Source organism: Stenella coeruleoalba (genome assembly GCF_951394435.1).
Source record: "Stenella coeruleoalba genome assembly, chromosome: 3".
Classification (NCBI taxonomy): domain Eukaryota; kingdom Metazoa; phylum Chordata; class Mammalia; order Artiodactyla; family Delphinidae; genus Stenella; species Stenella coeruleoalba.
The window spans coordinates 63,377,303-63,391,949 of NC_137148.1; the positions used below are offsets into that span (position 1 = coordinate 63,377,303).

At 45.9% G+C, this 14,647-nt stretch overlaps 1 protein-coding gene across 1 annotated transcript in view; it reads right to left on the reverse strand.

The window, feature by feature from the left end:
• SERINC5 (serine incorporator 5) overlaps nucleotides 1-14,125 on the reverse strand; it is an 87,071-nt gene extending 72,946 nt beyond the window's left edge. The window contains exon 1 of the mRNA XM_079916160.1: nucleotides 13,957-14,125. Within this exon, the coding sequence (XP_079772286.1) occupies nucleotides 13,957-13,983 (27 nt within the window). The 5' untranslated portion in view covers nucleotides 13,984-14,125. The remainder of the gene's footprint in view (nucleotides 1-13,956) is intronic.
• Nucleotides 14,126-14,647: the final 522 nt, after the last annotated feature.

Below are 14,647 nucleotides of genomic sequence, written 5' to 3' on the forward strand. Positions count from 1 at the left end.
TCTCTGAAGTTGTTCACTTACTATAGTACAAGAAATCTGAGCACAACTGGGTGGGAGGAGCAGAAGACCCTTCCAGCCACTTCCAGTACCAACTTTCTGGGAGTTGGTCCAAAGAGAAGCAGCGGGCCCAGCTCCTCCCTCACGCAGCTAACAGGCATACGAATTGGTCAGCCTTTCTGAAGGTTTGCAACGTCCAGGGCTTCTGACATATGCATTTTATAGTTGGTTCTGCTATACTTGCTCTGAAAATACAAATTTGTTCCAACAGGATTGATATGGAAGGAGTTCAGAGCATCTCACCCCAGGATATGCCACTTTGGCATATTGATTATTTTGAGTTAAGGCACCTGAGAAACAGGTGCAAGAAGCAGGTGCAAGAAGGGCACTCTGGGGGCTTCCCCAGTGGCACAGTGGTAGAGTCCGCCTGCCGATGCAGGGGACACGGGTTCGTGCCCTGGTCCGGGAAGATCCCACATGCCGCAGAGCGGCTGGGCCCGTGAGCCATGGCCGCTGAGCCTGCACGTCCGGAGCCTGTGCTCCGCAACGGGAGAGGCCACAATAGTGAGAGGCCCGCGTACCGCAAAAAATAAAAAAAATAAAAAAATAAAATAAAATAAAAGAAGGGCACTCTGACCTTCATGTTTCTTCCTGAAAGCAGAAGATGACATTCCCACGTGAGAGGTGCCCTCCCTGTACCAGAAGGAAGACATTCTTAACAAGGACAAGAAGTTGAGATGGAGAGAATTCTACACAAAGAGACCTTATTAAAATAATTTTTATCTTCCTTTCACCTCCCCACATAATTTAGTCATTTTTCTACAACTGCCTCTCTTTGTTCAATCTAATATAAAAGTAGGTTTCACTATTTCTTCGTTCTTCATTTCCTTATGAGGGCTCCCAGATCAAATAAAACTTGTGTTAAATGAATGTGTATGTTTTTCTCCTGTTAATCTTCGTCAGTTTAATTTTCAGATCCAGCCAGAGACCCTAAAAGGGTCAAGAAAAACTTTTTCCTCCCCTACCATGTTAGGGGACAATAAGGGCAAAACAGGACGAGCAGTTTTGTCTGTGAGAAACATATACTGAAGGCAGAACACTGTGCCCAGCTGAACTGAGCTACATAGAACATATGAAACACACACTCCTCCACTCCACCTGCATTATGAGTCACTCAAAAGCACATCTGGTGTTAACAACTTTCCATCCAATTTCAGATAACCCTCCATCCACCACTTCACAACAACTCACAGCTGCAACTTTTCCGACACCTGCTTCCACAAGCAAATTTCAGGTCTTTTTCAAGGTCAAGTGCCAAATTTTCATAGTATTACATATCTCTTAACCATTTAACATCTGTAGAACTGTAATATCATTTTTACCAGGTTCCCTTTTGTGTGTGTGTGTGTGTGTGTGTGTGTGTGTGTGTGTGCGCGCGCGCGTCACTGACAAAACTTTCAATGCTGTGCTCCAACCCCATTTTCCCCACAAGGCCTGTGGTTTTTGCTGTTCCATTTTGCATAGTGTGATTTTTAGGAATGCATATTCATGTTGTGTTACAGAAGGACTATTTCCAGAGCTCTAACCTAAAGGGGCATGGGACTAAAGAAAGATTACATAAGAGTTACTTAAGTTTTTTCTTTTTTTTTAATGTACTAAACATTTAATAAAGGGTAAACAGTGAAATAAATGTCCACGTGATCAATTAAATGTGATACTGCCATTAAAATGTTCTCATTCTTGCGATATGTGGAAATGTCCATAATGTTGTGTGAAAGTAGCTAGGATATAAAACAGTACATAAAGCATGATCTAATATTCATTTATTTATTTATTCATTCATTCATTCTGCATGGCTTGTGGGATTTTTAGTTCCCTGACCAAGGACTGAACCCAGGCCATCAGCAGTGAGAGTACGGAGTCCTAACCACTGGACTGACAGAGAATTCCAAGTCTAACAAGGGTTTGTTCTCTCTAGGATTATAAATGATATTCATTTTCTTCTTTATACTTTTCTGCATTTCCCAAATTTTCTATGATAACTATATATTATTTTTATAAAGCAGAAAGTACTGTTTGTTACTTATCATTTGCTAAAAAGAGTCTAGTAAACTGACCCACTCTTATCCTTTCTTCAAGATGCTATAATACATACTATAATCTTTACAAAATTTTAAGGAATAAAAAGGTAATAAAGAAGATAGAATACTGAAAAACATTTAATTAATGCCCATCCTACCCCTCCTCCCAAAAAAAGGTAAGAAAGAACAAAGAACAGACGAGGAAATGGAAATGACCAACAATATATAGCCTGAAGTTCAAGCATGAATAATTACATTAAATGTAAATGATCTAAACATCCAATTAAAAGGCAGAGACTGTCAGAAGGGATCAAAAAGCAAGTCCCAACTACATGTTGTTTATAAGAGCATTTTTAAATCTAAGACACAGATGAGTTGAAAGTTAAAAGGGTAGTATGGCCATCAGACAAAGACATGAATACAAAGAGCATTACCAGAGATAAAAAGGATCATTTTATAAAAGGATCAATTCATTAAGGAGACATAAGAATCCCAAATGTGTGTATACATAATAGAGCTTCAAAATATACTAAACAGGGGCTTCCCTGGTGGCACAGTGGTTAAGAGTCCGCCTGCCGATGCAGGGGACACGGGTTCATGCCCCGGTCTGGGAGGATCCCACATGCCATGGAGTGGCTGGGCCCGTGAGCCATGGCCGCTAGGCCTGCGCGTCTGGAGCCTGTGCTCTGCAACCAGAGAGGCCACAGCGGTGAGAGTCCCGTGTACCGCAAAAAAAAAAAAAAATTCTACTTGAAAATATACTAAACAAAAACTGACATAACTAGTGGCAGAAAGAGACAAAAACACAATCATATTTGAAAAATTTAACACCCTTCTCCCAGTAATTGACAGAATTAGACCCCTCTATCAGTAAAGATAGAGAAGATTTGCACAACACTAGCAACCAACTTGAACGCTATACCCAACCTGCTGGTAGTATGGAAAAATGAGCAGGCAGCAAAGAGACTAGGAGAGGAAAAACAGTTTACACGATACGCATTTCCATCTTCCTGCCTTTAAGTCAACCCCCTCAACACTCTGGCCTTACTTGTAAGGCTGTCATTTGGTCAAGCCACGATGGGCACAGTAACTACACAAGAACTGTAGAAAACATGTTCTTTTCAAGAGCACATGGAACATTCATCAAAATGTATCATTTTCTGAGCCATCAAAAGGAAATACATATATACAGAATATGTTCTCTTATCACCACAAGCATAAACTAGAAATCAATAGCAAAAATACGCCTGGAAAATCCTCAAATACTTGGAAAATAACAACACACTTCTAAATAACCAACAGGTCAAAGAAGAAATCACAAGGGAAATTAGAAAAAGTTTTGAATTGAATGATAATGAAAACAAAGCATATCAAAATGTGTGGGATGTAAAATGATTTTAAATATTCCCTTGAGAGGAAAGAAAATATTTAAAATAAGGGTTTACGGGGCTTCCCTGGTGGCACAGTGGTTGAGAGTCCGCCTGCCGGTGCAGGGTACGCGGGTTTGTGCCCCGGTCTGGGAGGATCCCACGTGCTGCGGAGCGACTGGGCCCGTGAGCCGTGGCCGCTGGGCCTGCGCGTACGTAGCCTGTGCTCCACGGCGGGAGGGGACGCAGCAATGAGAGGCCCGCATGCCGCGAAAAAATAAAAATAAAAAAATAAGGGTTTACGTTTCTACCTTTAAAAAAATCCATAAAATAATTTAAAATAAATAATAATAGATTAAGTAAACAAAAAAGAGGAAAAGAGCAGAAATCAATGAAATAGAGAATAACTAACAATAAAAAACTTGTTTCTTTCACAAGATTAATCAGATTGATAAACTCCTAGAGTCATTAAAAAAAGAATAAAGAACACAAATTACTAATATCAGGAATGACTGAAGAGACGTATTAAGCACATTTTTTTTTTTAGAATATAAGTTATCTCGATACAGACCACTAACAGATTCCTACAAAAGACTTGCATTTAGAAAATCCACTACGTTAACCCCAATGGTGTTGAAAAATCAGGCAGGGGATGACATGATTAGGACTATACTTTGGTAGAAGGATCAACCTGCTGGTAGTATGGAAAAAGGAGCAGGCAGCGAAGAGACTAGGAGAGGAAAACCAGTTTGCACGATAACGTATTTCCATCTTCCTCCCTTTAAGTCAACCCCCTCAACACTCTGGCCTTACTTGTGAGGCTGTCATTTAGTCAAGCCTCGATGGGCAGGAAGCACAGCACTCACTAGCGTTATTACACTAGTTCCTCCTAGCTTGTGCTCCACAGGGATAGTTCTCTCATTCAGCCTACATTCCCACCTTCTTCTATGGGTCTTCCAGTACTGAAGAATCTGGAAAATGTAACCACATTTCTCAGACTCCTTTGCTCTTGGGGACCTGACAATTAGCAACACTCACAATATTTGGAAGGTGAAAACAAGGTGGGGGCCATCCTCCTGCTGCAGTGTCTGCTTCCCAGCAAGGTCCTAGGACAATGGCCAGACTTGGGGCTCCCATGTTAAGCCGCCAGCTGTGTGGGTGTCAAGAGGCGGGGGGCAGCAGCCTGGGCTTTCAGACTTCTGGATTACTGCTGGAGTGGTGTGCCCTTAAATCCAAGAGTTCAAAGGCGGCCCCCTGACTCTTGCTCCTCTAGCTCTTTCATTTCTTCAACAGTTAATTCCCTACATTAAATTGTTCGGCTTAAAATACCCAGAGAGGTCTCAGTTTCCTGCATTGAACCCTGACACACCTGCATCACCAACTTACAGATAACAAAGAGTCTTAATATTGTCTTGTTTTCATCCCTTCCAACAATCATATAAGGGAGGCAAGACACAAATTTCCCCCGTTTGATGAACAAAGAAACCAAGGCTCAGAAAACTTAAAAACTGGGAACGGTAGTGAGCTCCCCAACACTGGAGAGGCTCAAACACACCAGAGGTACATTTAGGAGGGGCAATTTTACAAGACGTCTAAGCTTCAGATGGGGAATTAAAAGGGATGCCTTTTAAAGCCTCTTCCAAAAGTTTCTGATTCCACGATCTGCCTCATCAATCACCACACAAATAGCCAAACCTGGGCTAAGGATCATAGCATTAGGCGACTCAGCCCTCCGTTAACTTACTGAGATACAATGCAAGAAACAAAACACTGGAAAATAAATCCCGTAAAGACCTCATGAGCTTTGTTTCAAAGAGCAACTGGCTAGTTTATAAAAAACGATATTTAAACAAACATTAGCCTGATTTTCCATCTCTCCTAGTTATCTCTGCCTAAATAAGATTTAAGCGGTTGTGTGTATGTGTTTTTCCTACTTTTGTTTAGACTAGACAGTTTTCATGAGGGGGAAAATGCTGTCTAATCACTATATTTTGTAACCTTACTTCAAACCGAAATTGTTTCAAAATTTATTCTGTGATAAGAACCCACCCTAAGTTTTTCCATAACAGCTGCTTTCCTTAAACATCAGCTCAACTTTAATCTCACAAGGCAAACTACAGAAGAAAAGCCAAAAGTAAAGTCCTATTTCCTTCAAAATTCAAACAGATGTTTTAATGTAATCAAACAAATCCATTGTTTGAATTTCCTACCCACACACACTACACTGACTCCCAGATTATGTTCTAAAATCTTCTAAAATATCATTAATACACAAGCTAGAAAATAAGAGGATGCCCCCCCCCCCCAGAAATGTTTAAAATTCATTTTAACAAGGGTTGCAAAGGTTCACTTTGGACTACTTGAAAAACCTGATCGTTAGGGACAATCAAGGTGGTCTAGATGAGTAACTTGATCCATTGGATGCTTGCTCTCAGCATCCCATCGCAATCGCAAATTCAACTAACAACAGCAGTATGTAATGACAATTCACTAACAATGCTGGTTGGCTCAGGACGCTGAAAGTACACAAGATCTTTATCTATAATTACCATTATAATTAAAGATACAGAAAGCACTTTAGTCAAAGGGTAAAATGGAATTTGTGTCCAATGGCTAGTTCTGCAGACATACCATGTTACACTAGGACTTCCTTTTTAATGTTAAATTATCATAGGTGAACAGGCCACATACTGCTCTCCTGCCCTGAATACAAGTAGACAATGCCATCGTTATTGCTCTGTCCTTTCTAAAGGCTTCTAAAAGGCTATTTACATTAAAACACCTGGGAAACTGAAAAGTAAGCTTCTGAGTCTCACAGTTAACTCACTCCCAGATATTCAATATCTCTGGGAAATTGACAGGTGATATTCATAGAGAAAACGGGGGTGGGAAGCAAGCAGTGGGCAAGGGGGTGTTACCTTTTATCTCATTAGCAGAGAGATGAATCAGAGGCTGCCCTCTACTCTCTACAGATGGGCCCTCCCAGTAAAGCAATCCCACTCAGACCTGCCGCAGCCCAAAGCTATTTTGCCAGCCTGCCCAGGTCAGCTCTAAAGCCACCCAAGAAAACAAATCTGAATGAGCAACCTTCATGCTGACTCTCCACCTACAACGGCAAGGTCAGTGACAAACTTCTTTCCAACAACGTGAACTTGGCTAACTACACAGACGCATCTCCAAACCACTCTTTCTGTATCAGCAACAGTTCACTGTCAGCCGAATCACCACCACCTTTGTCAGTATGGTAGAGCAATGATGTGGCCATTTTACTGCAACTTGCCCGCATTTTATAAAACGCATAGAAAAATAAAACTGCCAATACTAGTGATAAGCACAGGACTCAAATTTAATGCAACTGAAACAAAGAAGGGCACCTTTATAGAGCAAGAAAACAGAGACAGAAAACACCATCTAGACAGATGGTATCCACATAAGTGACTGTAAAAAGACCAAAGTTAAAGATGATGTTGAAAATGGTTATTGTCGATGGTATCTAAAGGAGGTGTAGCTGGGATTTTCTTCATTATTTTTAATCTTTTGGGAATTGAAACACGCACACACACTCGTATTAACACATAAGCCTATTAACTGACTTTCACATATTTACGTTTACTTAATACCTCTGGAAAAACTGCCATGTTTGAAGGCAGAGGACTGCACTACTTTCTGGGTATAAATAAGCCCAGAAAACATGGCTGCAAATGAGTGGCTGGTGCACTTGAAAAACTCCTGTAATTCAGCAGAGTTGAATCAAACATAGCACCTACAACATAATCCCAACTCCACAAAGTAAAATCATATATATTAAATGTGAGTGACTGTTATAAAATATCAAAATACGGTTCTCTCTGGGTGATATGTATTTCACAAATGCCCCAAACTCTTCAAAAAAGCATCAGTCATGCAAAGAATGAACTTTTGTGCCTAGATCCCTTCCAAGGGTGGAAGCAACACGTGATATAATGAGGACCTAACATTTCCAATCACTATAAACAAAGAGCTGTAGGGAAAAAGTTTTGTAACCAAAAGCACACAACAGGGGGTTCAGCTAGGTCACACAGTACATGCTCTGTCTAGGAGAGAGGAAATGCACCCACACAGTAACCAGGAAACAACTCCAGTGCATCAGATGACCACATACTAGGTGGTGTGGACAGGTTTTGTGTGCAAGTTCTGAGAACTCTTAAAGCAAGAGGAAGGTCACTTCTTAGGAAAATGCTTCCTGAGCTTGGCCTTAAAAGCAGAGATTTGGGTTTTATAGAGAAGGAAGGACATCTCAGGGAAATTAGTACTTTTATGTGGTATGTAATTTACTTTTTAAAGAAGTCTTCATGGATTTTGTGTGTGTGTGTGTGTGTGTGTGTGTGTGTGTGTGTTTTAAGCTACAGTCTAGAGGTGATCAGATGCCCTGATGAGGAAGACCCATTCCAGCTAACACTTAACAAAAGCCAACCTCTAAATGCCTCCTGCGTGGGCTTCAGTTACTTCTAACACCAATGACCCCAGGCTTTGTTAACCAGCGTAATGATGAGACATGGTGAAAACTGCAAGAACTCTCGACATACAGCAACTCTGCTCAAACCCCTGCACGAAGGACTTGACCAAACTTTAACAGGCTTCTAGTAGCCTGAGGCTGCATCCCTGGGATGACCTAGCCGCCTTTTGCCTTTTTGAGTTCTTGTCTGGAAAAGTTCAGGGCTGTAAAAAGAAATTTACTGTTTGTTCTAGCCAGCACCTAAGATAGGCCCTAACCTCCCTTTTTTTTTTTTTTTTTTTTTTCATTTATTTTTGGCTGCGTTGGGTCTTCATTGCTGTGTGCAGGCTTTCTCTAGTTGCGGTGCGCGGGCTTCTCATTGCGGTGGCTTCTCTTGTTGCGGAGCACGGACTCTAGGCGTGCGGGCTTCAGTAGTTGTGGCTTGCGGGCTCTAGAGTGCAGGCTCAGTAGTTGTGGCTCGCGGGCTCTAGAGAGCAGGCTCGGTAGTTGTGGCGCACGGGCTTAGTTGCTCCGCGGCATGTGGGATTTTCCCAGACCAGGGCTCAAACCCGTGTCCCCTGCATTGGCAGGCAGATTCTTAACCACTGCACCACTAGGGAAGTCCCTAACCTCCCTTTCTTAAGAGCATTTACTAAATAGGGCTAATAATTGTGAATCCTTCCTCTGCCCATGAGGAGAAGGACAGATAGGACACATTTCCTACAAGTCTGGAGTGTCTTTCTCAAGGACTTAAATGCCATTCCTTTGAAATGTAATCAATCAGGAAGGATAGGGTCTATCTCCTAGTCTCGGTGGAAGGACAGAATCTAACCTGCCAGCTATCAGACCCAGCTGGCCTCATCACCCATACTGCAAACAAACTCTGGAACGTCTCACTTCCCTAACTCTATTGGGCCTCCACTCACTCCTCCCTATTCCCTCATCGTCCCTTGAAAACTCCCAGTGATCTGTGCTAATCAGGATGGAGCTCAGGTCTTTCTGTCAGTAAGTGGTTACTGAACAAAATCTGTTTTCATTGCTTTAACTAACGTCCAGCTTTATTTATCTTTGACAGTGGACAGCCCCTGGTGGCATTCTGTGGCTTTGTCAATCAATTAATATAAAAGACGTTAGAAATTTGCTTTCGTTGGGGAAAATCTCAGGGATCAAGTAATACAATCTGGCTGGAAACACCCTGGCGTAGGCATTCCCACCCTTATATGAGCCGGCTACAAGGACAAGGAGTGTTCTGCCTGAGAGTGGTACCGTGGGCTTGATCCATCCATGAGGTCCTGCGCTTCAGCAGTCTTGGTCAAGTTCTTCCTTCTAGAAGGTTGTCACATCTGCCTCAGGGGAACATGCAAGTTCCGTGTCAGTGCACCAAGAAGGGCAAAGAGCTGGAACTTCGTGAAGCCGCAGATCAGGCTGTGTAACTGTGTTGGGCCTGCCTGCCAATAAATGCCCGCACAAGTGACAGAATTTGGTCTGAGACTTGCTGTCTTTATAACCTGGACCAGACTGTGAGGAAGAAGCTAAACCCCACCCACTGGTAACTCCTGGCAACCACCAATATCTACCAAGACAGCCTCACAGCTATGCATTCAAAGCTGCCTTAGGGCCATTATAAGCAACAACAATGGGCAACAGTTCCTCATGATTTATTCATACTGTATTTAGAATAATAAGGAATAACAGTTTCCCAGTTAGGAGCTCCAACTTGAGTCAGGTGGACCAGTGTTGAAGGCCTGGCTCCACCACCATGTAAATATCAGTCAAGTTAATTTATCTCTCTGCACTTCAGTTGCCTCACCTGCAAAAGGAGGCCAATTAGAACATTCCCCGACCCCGTAGGGTTGCTGTGGAGAATGAGTGATATAACGTAGGTAAAAACAGCACACTTGTGAGCATGAAATAAGCTTCAGCTATTGTTACTATTATCATTAATGCTTATACTTGCCTGGAGTAAACCCTGCCAAGCCTTACTCTCAAATTGCCTTGACGGGGTGTCTAGATCTTCCAATTACACATCTCATTTCACCTCTGACAGGGTGTCCTGTCACTTTCTGTAATGAGCTTCCCCCACACTTCCAATCCCCAGCTAGCCCTTAAGTTCCAGGAGAGCAAGGATGCGCTTTGTTAATCACCCAATGCCCAGGGGCCTTACCACAGTGCTGGGTACCCAGAAGGTGTCGACTGACCACTGTCCTGTGACCTCTGCTTCCATTAGCATCGATCAGCCAACAGCCTAAGCAAAAGCTAAGTATATCAGGGTCAATGCAAAGATAAAATGACCCGGAGACTGTCCAGGTAGAGGTGGATAATGGTCACTAAGACTTTGGGGGTTCCTTACTCTGTGCCAAACCCTATACTAGAGACATTATCCCATGTAATACTCATAATAACCCTAGGAGGTATTATCACACCCATTCAACCTCGGAGGAAAACTGAGGTTAATTGAGGGTAAGTGACATGCACAGTCACACCACCTCTCCGTGTCCAGATTTCCCAATTCAAACCCAGACCTGAGTCCAAAGCCCAGGCTCTTTTCTGGGTTACACATTGTTTCTGACAATATCAGTTAAAGTCCCCCAAATTTCTATCTCCAACCTCAAACTTCTCCCAACTTAAAAATCCAACCGACGACTTACCATCTCCATTTAATTTATAATAGGCATCTCAAATGTAACAGAGCCAGAAGAAAACTATGGGTTTTCCTTGCCAAATGTCTTCCTCCCTTCAAGCCTTCTACCTCACCTCAGTGAGGCACTATCACCTATGCAGTTGCTTGGGTCATAAACTGAATCTCTCTCATTCCCACACCCCACTTCTAACCCATGTAAAAGTCCAGCTCTACCTCTACAATATGCCCAGAAGCCAATGACGCCCCACCGTAAGCACCACGACGCCCTAAATTAAGGTACCACACACTCTCCCCTCCTTGGCCTAGGGCAACAGCAGGTTGCCAGGATTCAAGCTTCATCAAGAAGAATTCGGGCTCACGGCGGAAGCCCAGACCACTGCTCACACGCAGGAGGAGGCAGCTTAAAAGTATTCACCGGGGAGCTTCCCTGGTGGCGCAGTGGTTGAGAGTCCGCCTGCTGATGCAGGGGATATGGGTTTGTGCCCCGGTCCGGGAAGATCCCACATGCTGCGGAGCGGCTGGGCCCGTGAGCCATGGCCGCTGAGCCTGCGCATCCGGAGCCTGTGCTCCGCAATGGGAGAGGCCACAGCAGTGAGAGGCCCGCGTACCGCAAAAAAAAAAAAAAAAAAAGTATTCACCGGGTGGCCAGCTCTGACTGCTCTCCCTCCATGCCAGTCCCTGAGAGTCAAGTCTTCACAGCACCCAAGGTGACCACTTCTGTTCCTCCAACACCTTGGAAGACCCCCTACCCAGGCCCTGACGTGGGTGCCTCTCCTCCTTTATCAGTCGCAATTCCCAGGGCACCTTCTCAGACAGACTTCCCCAGCAACCCTACCCAAAGCCACTCTGCCACCAGGACCTGTGGCAGTACCAGCACTTGCTGGTACTGGGTTCGCTGCTTTCATGCTTATGAAATGCTGCCCCACCCCAGTCACTGAGGGCATAGATGACGTTTGCCTGGCTCACTGCCATATCTCCAGCTCTTGGCACACAGGAGGTACTGTGATATGATCAGAAATATTTATTCGGTCTTCCATCCCGGTGTGGGAGGCCCAGAAGACTTGGGATTGGCAGCTGGAGTGTGCGGGGGAGGGGAGGGGGAGGAGGGCGGACCCCTAACCTGTGGGATAGTAACTCCAGGTAGTGTCAGAATTGAATTGTTGTACAGCCAGTTACTATCTGGGGAGCTGGGGAACTGGCTGGTGCGGGGGTAAAAACAAAACAAAAAACCCGTACATTGATGTCATAAGTGATGTAGGTAAAAACAATGCACAGGTGCTCAAAATTTTTTTTCAAAGGATTCACAGACTTAGATATCTTCTGACAGTGCTGCACTTTTTTTAAATGCAAACTTAACAGCCCCATTCATACGAAATTATAGTGTCATCACCCCCTCCCTGTGTTGAGAGCCACCACAGTGAAGCCTCAAGCAGTCCCTAGAAAGCAGAAGTTAATTTTCCTGTGATGACGGCCAGGATTTGGTTCTTTCCAAAGTCCTGAGAGGGGGATTTCAGAAACAAGTCACAAGGACTTCCCTGATGGCACAGTGGTTAACAATCCACCTGCCAATGCAGGGGACATGGGTTCGAGCCCTGGTCCGAGAAGATCCCACATGCCGCAGAGCAACTAAGCCCGTGCGCCACAACTACTGAGCCCGCGTGCTGCAACTACTGAAGCCTGTGCTTCACAACAAGAGAAGCCACTGCAATGAGAAGCCCGCGCACCTCAGTGAAGAGTAGGCCTCGCTCACAAAACTAGAGAAAGCCCGTGTGCAGCAACGAAGACCCAACGCAGCCAAAAAATAAATAAATAATTTTTAAAAGTTCTCACTTTAAAACAAACAAAAAGAAACAAGTCATGAAACCCTGCCAAAATATCAACCATACCAATAATTCTTTTATAAGACCCACTTGAGTACTGGCAATAATTTTCAGAACCCTAAATCACCTGCTGGGAGCCACAGAAAACCTCAAGGGACTGGAGAACAGGTGCCCTGAAATATCTGTAACGTAATCACTACATAATGAAGTGTCACATCAAATTAGAACTATCTCAAAATAACAACAATGGACGATTTGCAAAGCTTTGTTGAGATTTGGAATATTCTGAAAACAGCCTTTTCCCAACCACTTTGGTCTCCAAAGCCCTGAGAAGGTATTAAATGTCCTCCTGTCGCCTTGCCTGACTCAGGGCAAGGCATTCCACCTCAAGTTAAAAACCTCAATTTCCTCATCTCTGCAAAGGCCAGCTTGAATGCATGCCAAGTACAGTATTAGACCTCAAAAACCAAGTGATAACTTCACACGGCCACTGCAAAGAGGACGGATTATCTACCGGTGTAATCGGCGGGTTAGAGAAACCCACAGCTTAACCCCTGCATCAGTTACGGGCTGGCCTCTGATTGTCGCAAGGCTGAATGTATTAAGAAGCAAAAAGCCCGGTATGCCCTCCGGAGTTAGACTCATTTGAGAAAACGCACCATTAAAAACTGTACAGAAATGCCGATAATCAACACGGCTAGGAAGGAGGGAGCGCGACGTGCGGAAGGCTTTACCTACTTCTTTTTTTTTCTAACTCTGCAGGAAGGAGTGAAATCAACATTAAAGGTTAAAAACTACTACTAATTCTGCCCTGCTGCACTACTAACCGGTAGAAGACGCCCATCCCAAGCGGACACAGGTGTTTTAAGATCTCATGAGTTAAACAGGCGAGAGTTACAAACAGGCTCGGGCAAGTTCAGCTGAAAGGAGGGATGGCTTCAGGCTCGCGCTCTACCCAGTCAGCCGCGTTTGGGTCCAGCCAGGGTTGGGTCGGGAGACTCAGGAAGCAGGGCTGAGTCTTCCCAGCGCCCAGACCTGAGCACAGCGGTTTGGAAAGCAGTCTTCCAGACTTTCTCGAAGAAAAAGAGCCAATGCTCCAGAGCCTGGCGAGATGTCAAGCGCAACTCGTCTGGGCCACATACGACCCGTTCAGGGCATGGAAAAGGAGTGGCTGCCCAAACCCACGTCTTCTCCTGGGTTCATCGGGTTGGCAGAGCCAGGTGGCCTATGGAGCTGAGCACCACACACTTGTGTCCTGGGGAGGAGGCGACACGCTCCTGAAACAGTCGGGATCCTCCGCCCGAACCCTGCCCGCCCCGCCCTAAGCGAAGTTCCTAAGGCCGAACGGGAAGACCTCGGGGTAGCCTCTAGGGCTTCCCCGTGTCCCTCTGGCCCGCCTGCCGCGGCACACGGTTTTCCCCGAAGGCCGAGCGCCGCGCTCCGGCCCGGAGCACTCACCCAGGCGGCGCAGGGTCACCCACCCCACTTTCGGCGGCGGAGCTGGGACGTGCACCCAGAGAAGCACGCGTTGCCTCGGTTCCTGGCCCGGTCTCCCGACCTGTCTCTCCCCGCTCACCTGGCCCGCACAGCACTGCGCTGACATCGTGGCGGCCGACCACCACCAGCGCGCTTGCCGGCTCCCAGCTTCCCTCTGGCCCTCCTGGCTCCCTCCGGCCTCAAGCGTCCCTCTGCGAACCCGCTCACGGCTCCACGCGGCGTAGCCCCAGCTGAACGCGATGCACTGAGGCCTTGGTAAAAACAACTGCCGCCAAACCCCGCCCCGCCACCCCAGGCCCCGCCCCACTCGCTCGCTCCAGCCGCGGCGGCCGCCCGCAGCCCCGCCCCGTGCCCGCCCCTTCCCGGGCGCACCGCCTCCGAGCCCGCCAGCTCCCGGCTCTCGCTTCCGCTGGCGTCAGGCGGTGGGCGGTGGTCATCACTTCCCGGTGCAGTGCTGGACTGCGAAGGCTGTTCTCCAACGCGCCGGCCAGGTATTACCGGGCTCCTGCGACGGCCTGGCGGCGCTCGGTCCCCGACCCAGGAGGGCGCGGCGCCCCTAGTCCCCGGCTGTGGTGGAAGAGCTGATTGCTGACTCCAATATACCTTGGAGCCTTTAGTGAGCGATTCTGAGTGTCCTGCACTGCACAGGCGCAATAGGGGTGGCCGGGTGCTGGTCTGTGCTGCGCCTCGCGCCAAACTGGGTTATCCACGGGATCCCAGTTCCAGAAATCCCTTTATCTCCCTCATCTGCCAAGAAAACTTCTCAACTT